Here is a 13,595-nt window from a genome sequence, read left to right as displayed (position 1 = left end):
GCTGGTATATCCACAGGAATTATATGACTGGCTTGGAGGATATCAATTTTTATAAATATATTTTTATTTCAGAGAGGAAGGGAGAGGGAGAGATAGAAACTTCCATGATGAGAGAGTCATTGATCAGCTGCCTCCTTCACTCCCCTGCCCCACACTGGGGATTGAGCGCGGAACCCGGACATGTGCCCTGTCAAACCGTGACCTCCAGGTTCATAGTTGACAACAACTGGGCCACACCAGTCAGGCGAGCTTATCAACTTTTAATAGTTTTTCTGTCTTTTGCATGTAAATGGAGCAGAGAGAGAAGGTGGTCATGCATACCTTACTCCTCCATCCTGACTGGAAGTCTTTGGATTATTTGTCATTTGACATGAATGAACAGAACATGACAGTGTTGAATATATACTGTCTACCAGACAGAAGTTATTTTGCTCTTATGTAGTAAAGTATGCATTTTTTTAAAATGCAGATTTTACAAAATATGGTGACCATGCCGTTTATCACACTCCTCCAAATAACTAGAATGATAAAGAAAAGAAGTTGGCTGTATAACTGACCACGATCATCAATTCAGCCTAAAGAAAACTCATAGCAATTTGTTTTGAAAGGGTGGGGGTGATTTCTTAACTTTATTTTACACAAAGAAGTTGTTTTTCACAGGGAAAATAATGGTGATCAACACTGAATTAGATCAAAGATTCAGAGACATGTAGCAACCACCGCTGTCCTGATGGTGAAGTGTGTCACTTGGCCAGCTTTCCTATATTACAGTGTACATAAAAACTTACATTTTTAAGTTTATGAGAGGTAAATGAAGCTATAAGTTTTCAATTAGTTGTGCAGTGATTTTTGATGTATGGAATCTTTTCTGGTGGACTCATAACATTAAACCTACACTTTTTTTTAAAGGTCTTTGATTTACGGCAGTGTCATCGTCAGATGCAGCAGCAGGCGGCCACTGCACAAGCTGCAGCAGCTGCCCAGGCAGCAGCCGTGGCCGGAAACATCCCTGGCCCGGGATCCGTAGGTGGCATAGCTCCGGCTATCAGTACGTATGCTTTTGGTTTGTGTGGTTTTTTTAAGTGTAATAGCTGGCATTTTATATTGATTCACTTATTTGATTAGTTCCTTTAAACAGTAATAGAAATTAAAGTTTTCATTACTGGGATAATGTTTTTGAATTTACAGAAAACTGTTCTTTTAATATTTGTCCTTTGTCTAGGAACCTATTTTTATTCCTTTTGTGTCAAAAGGGAGTATGGGATAAGGAAGAAAAGGGTTTTTTATTATATTATTGGTCACCTCCCCCTTTTCTGTTGATGCCTTTAATTCCTGTCTCACCAACCAGGGTGGGTTGTTATCACTGACATGCTTGGCTTCATTGTAGAAGGAAAGCATTTTCAATTTCAGAATTAGGCACCTCCTGTTTTTTTTTGTGTGTGTGTGTGTGTATTTTTAACTATGCTAAGCATGGAGAGAAAACTAAGTGAGGGTGGTGTTTTGATAACTTGTAGACTTTTTTTTAATTTTAGGGTAAAATTGAACTGTGTGCCAGGTTTCACACTGATGGGGAATTTTTTACTGCAGAGTTAAACTCCTGACTATAGACTTTTATGATGGAAACACGTGGCACCCATCTTCCACGTCTGAAGGCATAACTAGTGATTCATTCAACCCCTGTTCTTAACCTCTTCAGTGTGGTAAGCAAATCACACTGGCGAAGAAAACTGCAGTGTCCCTGCAGGTTTCTCTACAGTACATGCAGATTCCTCCCACTAGGTTCATGTAATATTGATGAATGCAGATTGACTATATGACCTGTATTTTCTGACTGGAAAATTAGCTGCAGAGTCTCTATTATGACTGATGTTCAGGAGTTTACAATTTAGAGATAGATAAGGCATATTCATTTACAGAATTTGATTTTTTTAAAAATTTAGGCATCTAACCATTAATTTGCCAGTTTTGATGTTATAAACATGCTTTTACTGAAGAATCCAGAGATAGTAAAGTTCTCATTCTCATCTACTGCCCTAATAGAGTGGCTGCATATTCTCTGTTACATTGTGCAATGGAGAGACATCGTCGGGGTCTTCCAAGAAGCTTTAATGGAACCAAGACTCTTAACTGTTTCATTATTAGTCATGTCTTACTCTAAATTGAGCTGTTTAGATAGACAGGAAGTTTGCATGACCCATCCTGTGGACATGGCACTACCCCTTAAAGTCAAGTTGCTTCTTATCCCTTCACCTCCATTCCTAAAGAGAAAAATTGGTGGGGTGTGGGTAGATTGCAGTAATTTACTTTATAATTGGTAGTAGGCACCCAGGTGGAATGCAAATTGTCTTAACCAAAAGTTTTCGGCCCCTGTTGATAAAGTTTAGATTTGTACTTCTTGGCACTTGGACAGAGAATTATATGCTGGGGAGAGTGAATTAAAGAGAGCTGTCACGTCATTAATGTAAGATGTAGGGAGAATGGAAGAGATCAGCCTGTCCCCCTGATGTCTTTCCAATCTTTTCTGTTAGGTTTGTCAGCTGCTGCTGGGATCGGGGTTGATGACCTTCGTCGCTTATGCATCCTCAGGATGAGCTTTGTGAAAGGCTGGGGACCGGATTACCCAAGACAGAGCATCAAGGAGACGCCTTGCTGGATTGAGATTCACTTACACCGGGCCCTTCAGCTCCTTGATGAAGTACTTCACACCATGCCTATTGCCGACCCACAACCTTTAGACTGAAACCTTTACTGTTGGAGCCCTTAACATTCATTGTCAGGATGATGGACTGTAACATACAATCCTGTTTATAATCTGAAGATATATATCACTTTCGTTCTGCTTTATCTTTTCATAAAGGGTTGAACACATGTTTTGCTGCCTTGCTCCTAGCAGACAGAAACTGGATTAACCCCCCCTCCCCCCCGCCCCCATTTAGAACTTTTCAGGCATGGCTCAGAACTTGAAGGTCAGGAAAAACACATTCTTATTAAATTTACTGCACCAGTTATGTATGAAGGAATCATTCCAATCCTGGAAAATTTAGCCCTTTAAAATGTCTTAGACATTTTTCTATGCAGAACATTGGTATATGTGCTATTCTAAAGAGTAAACTCAATATTGCTGATTTTAAAGGCAGAGACGTTCTCAAAGTTAATTCACCTGTTACTTTGTGTGCACGTTGTTATTGTTGAGCAGACTTTACTCCAAAATATTGTGCCATGTGGGTGAGTTAATGTTACCAAGAGCAACTTTACTCTGTGTTTAAAAAATAAGACAGTAATGTATTATAATCTTTAATCCAAAATATATTTTCTGCAAGTTAAACTAGTGAAGATGATTTCAATTCAGATTGTCTTGCGACTTCATTTTCTTTTCACCAAGGCAAAACACTAATCTCTGTGAATACTGAGAATTCCTTAAAATTATCAGACAAAGAAATACCATTTACAAGTTCAGTGGTTATCCCAGTTGGATAACGATTTCTCGAGTAGTATAACTTTTCCCTGTTAAGCAGTAGATGTAGTCTATATTTCCAGGCACAGGGTTGGTTACCAAGAAGCCTAGAAGAGCCATTTCTTTCCTTCATTAATTCATAGGGAAGGGTTTTGTATTTTTAAAAACACTAAAAGCAGTGTCACTCCTCCAGTTCTCCATTCTGCAAAGGTGGCAGTGCTTAAGAGTAAATGATGCGCATTTGGGAAACTGCTAAGTTCTCTGTCAGATCCTGTGCGGACTAATGGAAACATTACAGCTCATAATAGGCAGTTTGGATATTTTTGTACTTGATTTGATGTGACTTCTTTTTCATATACTCTTTAAATCATGTATGCTATGACATTGTTTAAAATTCAGTTTTTGTATCTTGGGGCAAGACTGCAGACTTTTTATACCTTTTGGTTTTTCTAAGCCCTTTGCCATCAATGATCATATCAATTGGCGGTGACTTTGTATAGAGATTTTAAGTAGAAAAGTTGCAAATGTATTGACTGTACCACAGACACAACATGTATGCTTTTTACTTAGCTAGTAGCATAAATAAAACCGAATCTCAACATACAAAGTTGAATTCTAGGTTTGATTTTTAAGTTTTTCCTTTTGCACTTTTGAGTCCAACCTCAGTGGCGAGACACCTTCTAGGAAATGGCAGGCAGCAGCCAGTACTGCAGCTTTGGTTTCCCCTTGCTCTACCGGGACTTCCCCGGGGACATGAGGTAGCAAGCGTAGAGTTGGTATTTTGAAGTTTTATTTTACTGTAGCAAAAGTAGGCCTGGTTGTCTCCAAGATAAATAGGTTGTCTACAGAATACATAGTGTGGCATAAAATCAAGGATTGTCTTTCAGACACTTTTACCATTTGCTTGGAGGGCCTTTCTAAGCATAATAAGATTCTAAAGTGTGTTCCAAGCTTGAGAAACACTTATTATGCATGCTGTTATCCTTATATCGGCCTAGATGAACAAGTCTTCAGCTTCCTTGCTCAGAAGGTGTTCTTAAGACCACCCTAGAAACCAATGGGTTAGCTTATTGCTGTGATTCAAATATAGATTTTGATCTGAGCTACATGGCTTTTGTTTTCAAAGTATTTCTCTACCAACATACTTGTACTCTTGAGTACTAACAACTCCTTTTGTTAAAGACCCCATTACAACCTGTGAAAGTTTGATGATTTAAGTATTATTGCCAGATTTTTAAAAAGGTATCATTGTTTCATAGAAATTATTCACCCCATTTTACTGTGAATGAGTAGGAGTAGTGAGAAGAGTTTTAGAATGGCATATTTAAAAAAATCCAGATTATTTGACTAGAGCCATAAGCATGCTATGATAAAATCTATTGCCTCCTTTTCTATTTTAAGGAAGGTTTTCATGTTTAATGAAACATGAAATCTTGGTAATCATTTGTGGAAAATATTTGCAAGGAAGTTTGTCTTCAGGCCTAGCCACCTGTCTTGGTTGCTTTCTGCTAAGAGCCATACAAGTACATAAAAGTATTTGCAGTTATTAATTGCTTTATATTTGTACCCAGATGCAATCACATGCTTTTGAGAAAACATCTAGTATGTTATGATCAGTTATTCCTGAGAGCTTAGTTGTTAAATGGTATTTCCATTTCTTAAATGTAGTCATCTTTAATGAGTAAGATAAAGGAATCACTAGGTTTACAATTTAGGGGTACAATAGTTTCTGCAGTTCTAAGAATCTGATTATTATAAGGATATGGTTCTGAATGAGTGTTCTCAGCTATTTCATATGTCAAAGACTTTCAAAATGTTAAATTTCAGTGAAGGCTGAGTGAGAGGTGAACCAAGTACGTACTTTTTCATCCAGTGTGAGGCCCGTTCCACATTGGTCAGTGCCTTTCATACTCAAAGGGAATCCTTTATGGTGTTGCCTTTATTTTCCAGGGAGTAGATTCTTTTGTGAGATATAGTCTGTCTCCTTTGTAAAAGTATGCTACGCCTGGTATACAAAGATAATGACAAGAAATCACTGCCATATAACCTTGTTTTTCCAGAAGCATGGCTCCTTTTTATTGACCGACTAAATAGGTCGCCCGTTCCATTCCTCCTGGAAACATTGTAGGTTTACAGGTTGGGTGGTCTGGCTGAAGGACAACCATACTTGAAACATCAGAGCAAACTGAATGCCTAGTAGCTTTTAAAATCCATTTTTTGTGGGGAAGGGTGTGGCGTAAGGGAGGTATTTGTAATAGTAATTTTGAAGGCAAAATATAATGTCCTGTCTTGCAGATGATAAATGTCTTATTTTAAAAGTGTATTGCAGTCATCTTTATTGTGCCCATCTGGAGAAGGGAAGTTGTACATTCTCCCAAGCTGCTCTTTCACTATCTGTGGAGGTTAAAGAATAGAACGTGAAATATTTCTGTTCCTGGTTTGATGGTGACTGGTTGATAGTTGTTACTCATTAGCTATTATGCAAAATCAGGTTAGTTTACATCTGTTTTGAGAGTCTTTTGGAAGAAGCAATTTTATTCTGAGTAGGGCAGAATCCTTTTTGTTCATAGTTTTTATAGTTTGCTCCCTTTATCATTGAGTCACTTACTGGCATTTTATTTAAGGACAGCAAGTTGGGAAAAGGGTAAATTTAGGTCACGGAGGTGAATGAGCATCTGAAAGAAATTGCCTGTAAAGTCAGTTAACAACTCTTTTGTAGATAGGGCTTGACAAAGACTAGCAGATAATAGAATGAAGAAATGCATTCTTTTTCCTTCTAGAGGCAGAACGCATCATCTTGCAGGTAGCTCACTGTAAATAATCGCCCAAATCCTCCTTTGCAAGATTATAGAAATAGGCTAGGAGTATCTTTTGTGCAAGCCTTTCCCTTTTTTTTTTACTTCTGACAGCTAGGTAATTTCTCTTCAGATATGTTAGGAAGAATATAAAAAGTTAGTGGCCTTATTCAGAGCAGCATCCTCGAGCCCAGCCTTGTCCCCAGCACTTGTCCCAGTGTTACTAGGTGGTTTATCTTGTATGGTTGTGAAATGGAATTGTTTGCATAATCCAGACTTGCCTTATTTAAGCAGTAAAACGTTTTTATTTCAGCCATTTCTTTGATGGAGTTATTTAATATGGTCAGAGAACATACTGGATATGTTTCTTTTTGTGCCTAGCTCTCTTCCTCAACTTCACGGGGGCGTAGACAGGGCTGTTTGCCTTTACTAAGTGGTTGCAGACTTGCTGTGGTTTTGAATGTTTCGTTTTACCCCTCCCCCTCTCCCCCATCTTCTCCCTCTCTGACAGTGACACTTGCTGTGCGTTGTTAGTGTACCTCCCCTTAGTACCTCTTCTTCCCTTTCTGATTCATTTTTTTTTTTCCCCCAGCTGCTTGGGCAAGGAAGCCAGATAACCACGCTTATTAACACTTTCTTTGACTACAAGGGCAAACTGGGACAGGACCTGAGAAACTTCCTGTACGCGATTGAAAGGCCTTCAGTGCTTTGGCGTTTGACTGCTTCGAGTGCTTCTTGATTCTTGCTCAGTTTCAGGTTGTTGAGGCAGAGAGAAGTGAGTCATATTCCTATTTTCCCTCTTTGCAAGATTTTTAAAAGGTTCCATTGCTTCCACTTGAATGCTGCTCACATAAAAATTGGGGTTACAGGGTTACGAAATTAGGTATCAATAGCCAGAGGCAATACCCTTGCCTAGAGGACACCAACAAAACAAAACACAACAAAACACAACAAAAACAAAGCTTGGAAAATGAGAGGATCATTTTTGTTTTGTTTTGGTGTCTCCTTTTGAGCCCTATGCTCTGGCCTTCCTCCTCCACAGATATTTTTGACCTATAGGTGCCTTTATGAGATTTGAGGGTTTGATATCCTGCCCCAAGGAGTAGCTAAAGTAATTGCTGATGTTTTCAGGGATTTTACCATCAGACTTGAGTGAATGAATGAACCTTTTTTTTTTTTTTTTTTTTTTAAACTAGGAAGGACTGAGGAGATAAGTCTAGTGAAGACAATCATTTCTCTTACGGATGTGGATAGTTTTCAGTTTAAGATGCTTCCTCGGTAGGTCTCTGAGCCAGTGCTCTTGTTCAGCCTGAGACGAATGACTCCTGGCTCTCCAGTTGTGCTCTGCCACCAATTTGATGTATGACCTTGGGCAAGTCATTTACCTTATTTGGGCCTCAGTTGCCTCATCTGTAAAATGAGGGAGTTGGACTAGATGCTTTCTTCCAGCTCTGAAGTGTCAGTGGCCTTGCCTCCCTTGCAGCAGTGTTAGATTTCTTCCTCCCCTTTGCTCTGCTGTCTGAGGGGCTTTTTTACTTGTTTCTACATTATTTGAATAAGACCAGGCTTGAGATTTTATTACTATTCTCCTATGGACAGAAAGTTACATAATGCGTCCCTAAGACTTAAATTCAACCAAAGGCCTAGCACTACCTTGGGGCTGCCATAAATACTTAAAAAAAATTAGAGAGGGGGAAAAGCCTTCATTTTATTTTCCCATCGTCTCTGTTGAAGGCTTAGTAAGGCTTTTTTTGAGTCATGACATTCTAACTTTTGAGTTGGTATGTGTGTGACAGCATCCCCTTAAGGGCTGTGCTGGTAATTTTTTTGTTTAACTGAAATGGATTGTAAATGCCTAATGATAGTAGAGGTCATTACTTTGGGTCTTTGGTTTTTTTAACTCTTCTATGCTTAGAACAGGGACATGCCTTTGAACTGCATCAATTAAAATGGTTTGTACAACTCAATGAAACATAGTGGATGATTATTCACTTTATTCTTGGCTCTTTTTAGTCCATTTTGATTAGAAGACTTTTGGCTGGAGCATTTCTTTCAGAGTTCTCTTCCAGCCCATCGTGGATGAGTGTAACTAATGAACTGGGCTTTTACAAGGACCTGAGAGCCTTCATTAGGGCTGGGTCAAGGGTGGGGGTTGGGGAGTCCTGGTAGAGGCCAGCTCTGGTAGCTGGGCAGGAAGGGATGGAACCAGCTGCTGTTGCTATGGCTGCTAGTCACTGATAGAAGGACTCATGGGTTTGAATTGGTTAAAAGGCTAAACATGGAGTCGGCAGACTTCCTCCAGGTGTTGGGTTCTGGCCAGTGCCTCAGACATGTGATTTAAGGGAAAAGTGTGAATGCTTGTTGATGAAAACTTGGTGGGCTGCAGAACCATTTGGAGGAAGCAGCTGGGGGTTGGAACAGATTTGGTCGTGGCCTTCCCAGCTCTGCCTCCTCCCCTGAACTCAGAGGAGAGCAGCTACGCTAAAGCTCAGAGAGGAGCCACAATGAGCTTCTGCTTTGAGGAAACCGGCCAGCTAAAGTGCCAGGCGTTCTCTGTGGCTTTCTGTATACTTTTTCCCTGGGTGAAGTCTGTGGCTAACAAATAGTTGAACCTTTCCTGAGAACTCTGTAACAAAGTATGTTTTTGATTAAAAGAGAAAGCCAATTAAATCATTATGTGCTCATTCTTTTTCTTAAGCTTGTGGATGTCTTGGATTTGGAAAGAGTGCCTCATCACTGAGAATTCTCGAATTTGAGGGCAATATTTCCTTCATTGCTCTCTGACCACTGAAATGGGAAATACGGCATTTCAAACTATGACCATGGGGAACAATCCCCATTCTTTTCTCATTTCTAAAAGGAGAGTGGAGTCCTGGTGGTTGGAGGAGATGTGGGTGCCAAGGCTTGAATGAAAGGTTTCTTACCTCATGCCTCCCTAATCCCATTCCTGTTTCTTAGCTCCTTTTTTCTGGGTTTACCTTCATTTTTCTAAATAGCATAATCATGGTGGCATTTCTTGATTTTGGGGGGAAAAGAAGTATAGAGCCATTGACTTGCTACTCTAAAAAAATGAGGATTTAGCTATCTCACATCATCACTACCCCATCAATTATTCACCACTGGGATTAAATTATAACTGTTGATTCACTATTTAAGCTGAGCCACTTGGTGTACTTTCTTTTGTTTAACATCTTTTTATGTTTTTTGCTTTTCTCCTGAAATTCATTGCCTTATATTTTAACTAGAGGCCCGGTGCACAAAAATTTGTGCACTCGGCGGGGAGGGGAGGTCCCTCAGCCCGGCCTGTGCCCTCTCGCAGTCTGGGATCCCTCAGGGGACGACCACCTGCTGGCTTAGGCCCGCTACCTGGGGGATTGGGCCTAAGATGGCAATCAGACATCCCTCTGGCAGCCCGGTAGCCCTTGGGGGATGCCCACTTGCCAGCAGGGAGCAGACCTAAGCTGCAGTCGGACATCCTTAGCGCTGCTGAGGAGGCAGGAGAGGCTCCCACCACCACCACTGTACTGGCAGCCATCAGCCTGGCTTGTGGCTGAGCAGAGCTCCCCGCTGTGAGAGCGACTGACCACCAGAGGGCAACTCCTGCATTGAGAGTCTGCCCCCTGGTGGTCAGTGTGTGTCATAGTGACCAGTCATTCCCAGTCTTTCTGCTGTTAGGGTCACTTTTCATATTACCCTTTTACTATATAGGATAGAGGCCTGGTGCACGGGTGGGGGCTGGCTGGTTTGCCCTGAAGGGTGTCCCAGATCAGGGTGGGGGTCCTGCTTGGATGCCTGGCCAGCCTGGATGAGGGGTTGATGGCTGTTTGCAGCTGATCACACCCCCTTCAGGGTGGGCATCCCCACTGGGGTGCCTGGCCAGCCTGGATGAGGGGATGATGGCTGTTTGCAGCTGGTCATACCCCCTTCAGGGTGGGGGTCCCCACTGGGGTGCCTGGCCAGTCTGGGTGAGGGGCTGAGGACCATTTTCAGTCTGGCGGGTGACTGAAGCTCCCAACCTCTCCTTTTTTTCTTTTTATTCTGGGATTTATTTACCTTCTATGGCCATCACTGGAGCTGAGAGCCGGCTTTAGCTCTGAGGCGCGGCTCCAGCTCTGAGACCTCAGCTGCTGAAAGCAGGTATCTGGGTTTGTTTGGGTTCTATAATTGTAACACTGTTGCGGTCCTGCTTGCTCCAGCTCTGACGGCTGAAAGCAGGTTTCTGGGGATTGTTTAGCTTCTATAATTGCAACATAGTTGCTTAGAGGGCAAGCTCAGAGGCCGGCAGCGGCAGGCGGGGAACCTTGGCTTCCTCCATCACTGGAGCAAGCAAGCCTCCTGTTCACTTCAGCTGCCTGGCTGCTGGCCGCCATCTTGGTTGGCAGTTAGTTTGCATATTGCCCTGATTAGCCAATGGGAAGGGTAGCGAAGTTACGGTTAATTACCATGTTTCTCTATTAGATAGGATTTGCTCATTTTTCTTTTTTAAATTTTTTAAAAATATTTTTTTTATTGATTTCAAAGAGGAAGGGGGAGGGAGAGAGCAACAGAAACATCAGTGATGAGAAAGAATTATTGATTGGTTACCTCCTGCACACCCCCCACTGGGGATCCAGCCCACAACCCGGGCATGTGCCCGTGACCAGAATCGAACCTGGGACCCTGCAGTCCACAGGCGAACGCTCTATCCACTGAGCCAAACCGGGTAGGGCTAATTTGCTCATTTTTCTATGTAGCTCTCATTTTAGCCCAGCTTTGCCACAGAACGCTGACATTCCTGTCATCGTGGGCATATCAACTAGCCTTTCAGCTCCACTCTGTCACGACCCTCCTGGAGGTGGCCTCTGCCTCGCTGCTTCTGTGACAGGCTCACCTCAGAGTTGTCAAACACGGACGTCTCTTCACCGTGAATGACAGGATTCTTGGGACCAGAAGGTGAAGGGGGTGGAGAGGGATACGACACCTTAGTGAGTTGCCAGTAACAACCTAGAGAAGTGAGCCAGGCAAAGGCATTCTTCAAAGAGAAACGTAGCACGTGGAACAGGATTTGAAGTAGGTCAGGTGGCCACGCCTCTCCGCGGGCAGCCAGCTGATGGGCCTCGGACTCAGGGCTTTGAGTAGGGACAGTGACAGCTGGCATCATCGGCTGAAATCCGAGTAGCCTGGTGGGCCTCTAATGTAGCCAGCACTCGGCCCGGCAGTAGGAGCCATGGGAGCACCACTGCACCAGGGTGTCCAGCTCTCCTGTGCTACCCAAGATTCCTTATCATTTTGTAAATATCCCCATTTGCTAGAGTTCTTGGCAGTCAAACTTAAAGTAAAGAGAACCATGTAATATTTGATAAACAAAAATGAACGAACCTAATCTATACGCCGTGGAGAGTAATAAGGACAAACACACACTCACTCCCCAGTCTTCAGAACTAGAACACGGGGAAGGGTGCTGTGAAGACAATCTCAGGTGACCTCCTAGCTAGGCTGGCAGCTGACAGCACCTGGAGGCGGCCTCGGACCTGGGGTTTCTCCTCGTGGCTCCTTCCGCAGCTTCTACCGCTGCTTTAAGCGTCCGTTTCTGTGTCTGTGAAACACTGGCGGCACACGGAGCGTCTCAGGGCTGATGTGCGGATACACTGAGGCAGGTGTATGTGAAGGGGACGACACTGTGCCTGGTGTATAGGAAGGGGCTAATGAAGGTTAGCTGTCCTCACCCGCATCACCCTCAGGTCCTTAACGGGAACCCGGGGTTTGGGGCTGCCTGACCTTTGACATGCACGGGCCTGGCTGTCCATCCAGCCCAGGGAAGGGGCTGTTGTTGCGTCCTCATGGGGGCGCTGGTGACCTCCGCCCCTCACCCCTGCACTCTCCCCCGCACCCCAGCCCCAGCGCGGCTGTGCGGGGAGCCTGTGGCCAGTCTCGGCCTGGCTGCCAGGAGCTTGGGCAGCAGCGGCGGGAGCTTAGGTGCAGGGCGAGGAAGCCCTTTGCCTGGCGGCTCGCCTTCCCCAGGGCCTCTGACTCCGCAGACCTGCCCGCGGGAGCCGGGAAGGGGCTGGCGGCGGGGTGTTTGCGGGGCCACAGCAGGCACAGGGCACAGGCCGCTGCGGGGAGGGAGGCAAAGGCGGGCAGTCGGGGCATTCAGCTGGCCGGGGCGGGGCGGGGCGGGGCGGGTGTGTCCCCAGGAGGAGCCGGGGCGCGGCGCTGGGCGAGCTGGGAGGGGACAGGTGTCAGCAGGCCCAGCCGAGGGCGGGGCGCGGCCGGTGGCGGGGAGGAGTCCGGGGAGGGAGGGAGGGGGCGGCCAGGGAACCGGGAGAGAAGCGGGAGGCGCGGGTGCGGGCGCTCCGCTTCCTGCGATGACCACCAGGGGTCGCCATCGTCGCGCGAAGGCGGCGGGCGTGTCTGCCCCTCGAGGCTCCTCCTTCCGCCGCCCCTGCCGCAGCTCCTGCGTGAGGTCGTCCTGGGAAGGGGGTACAGGGGGGCCCACGGGGTCCCCGCCTCCTGGAGCCGCTCGCCCTGTACCAAAGCCCGATGGCGGAGGTCTGCGCAGAGAGTGCTGGCCGCCGCCACAGACCCGTGGGCTGGCCGCCCGCTGCCACCTGAGGCCGGAGCCAGACTAACACCCCTGCTCCTGAAAACCCAGAGTTTGACACGTTAAGGATCTTTAATTCCTTGTTGCAAGGACTCCTGGGAGGTAGCTATGACAACGGTCATTTTAGCCCACAAGAGCCTGGGTCTTGCGGTGGCGCTAAGCCGGGCCCGCGCTTGCCCAGAATGAGGAAGGTGCCCCCTCCTGAGCGCTGGCTCCCGGGAGGTCTGCAGGCTCCGGAGCCCCTTCCCCGCTTGGGGCCCAAGTGGGCTCGGAGGCGCCAGGAGCCTCCCGGATGCCAGCGGCGTGGCTCTCAGAGCATCCGAGCGAAGGCGTTACCCCCACCGCCACCCCAGCCTCGGCTCCCCTGGGAGCCCAGCTTTACTGACCGGTGGGGACTCCCTCGCAGCAGGGCGAGCTCCAGGCAAAGAGGGCGCTCCAGAGCCAGGCCCGGGAGGCAGGAGGAGCACAACCAACATTTAGGGAGCGCCTGCTGTGGGACAGGCACTGTCCTAGGCATGTTACCTCCAGTTACTCATTAATCCTCTCAAAAGCTTTAAAGGGGAGGTCATCACTGACTTAAGACAGGAAAGCGAGGCGCAGAGATCGAAGTCTCCCTGGGACTCAGGTGCCTGAACATTCAAGTTAGCAAGGGAAGTGTCTCATGGGAAGGCGCATAAAGGCTCGGGGGAAATTGGCGGCGCCACCACCCCAATCCCTCACCAGGCTACCCATAAATTGCTTCACCAAAATAGCAGGAAATTTCGTG

At 45.5% G+C, this 13,595-nt stretch overlaps 1 protein-coding gene across 2 annotated transcripts in view; it reads left to right on the top strand.

Moving 5' to 3' along the window:
* SMAD4 (SMAD family member 4) overlaps nucleotides 1–8,919 on the top strand; it is a 61,192-nt gene extending 52,273 nt beyond the window's left edge. The window contains exons 11-13 of one of the 2 annotated variants that reach the window (XR_004969927.1): nucleotides 910–1,048; nucleotides 1,588–1,700; nucleotides 2,529–2,666. Coding sequence is in view for 1 of the 2 variants with exons in the window: in XM_036321925.1 (XP_036177818.1) it covers nucleotides 910–1,048; nucleotides 2,529–2,740 (351 nt within the window). In the remaining variant the exon portion in view is untranslated. Of the gene's footprint in view, nucleotides 1–909; nucleotides 1,049–1,587; nucleotides 1,701–2,528 lie in introns of both variants that reach the window. The other variant, XM_036321925.1, reaches the window with a different exon arrangement.
* The last annotated feature ends 4,676 nt before the right edge of the window (nucleotides 8,920–13,595 follow it).

This window comes from Myotis myotis, unplaced genomic scaffold (assembly GCF_014108235.1).
Source record: "Myotis myotis isolate mMyoMyo1 unplaced genomic scaffold, mMyoMyo1.p scaffold_m19_p_9, whole genome shotgun sequence".
Classification (NCBI taxonomy): domain Eukaryota; kingdom Metazoa; phylum Chordata; class Mammalia; order Chiroptera; family Vespertilionidae; genus Myotis; species Myotis myotis.
This window is presented reverse-complemented; position numbering and strand designations above follow the sequence as displayed.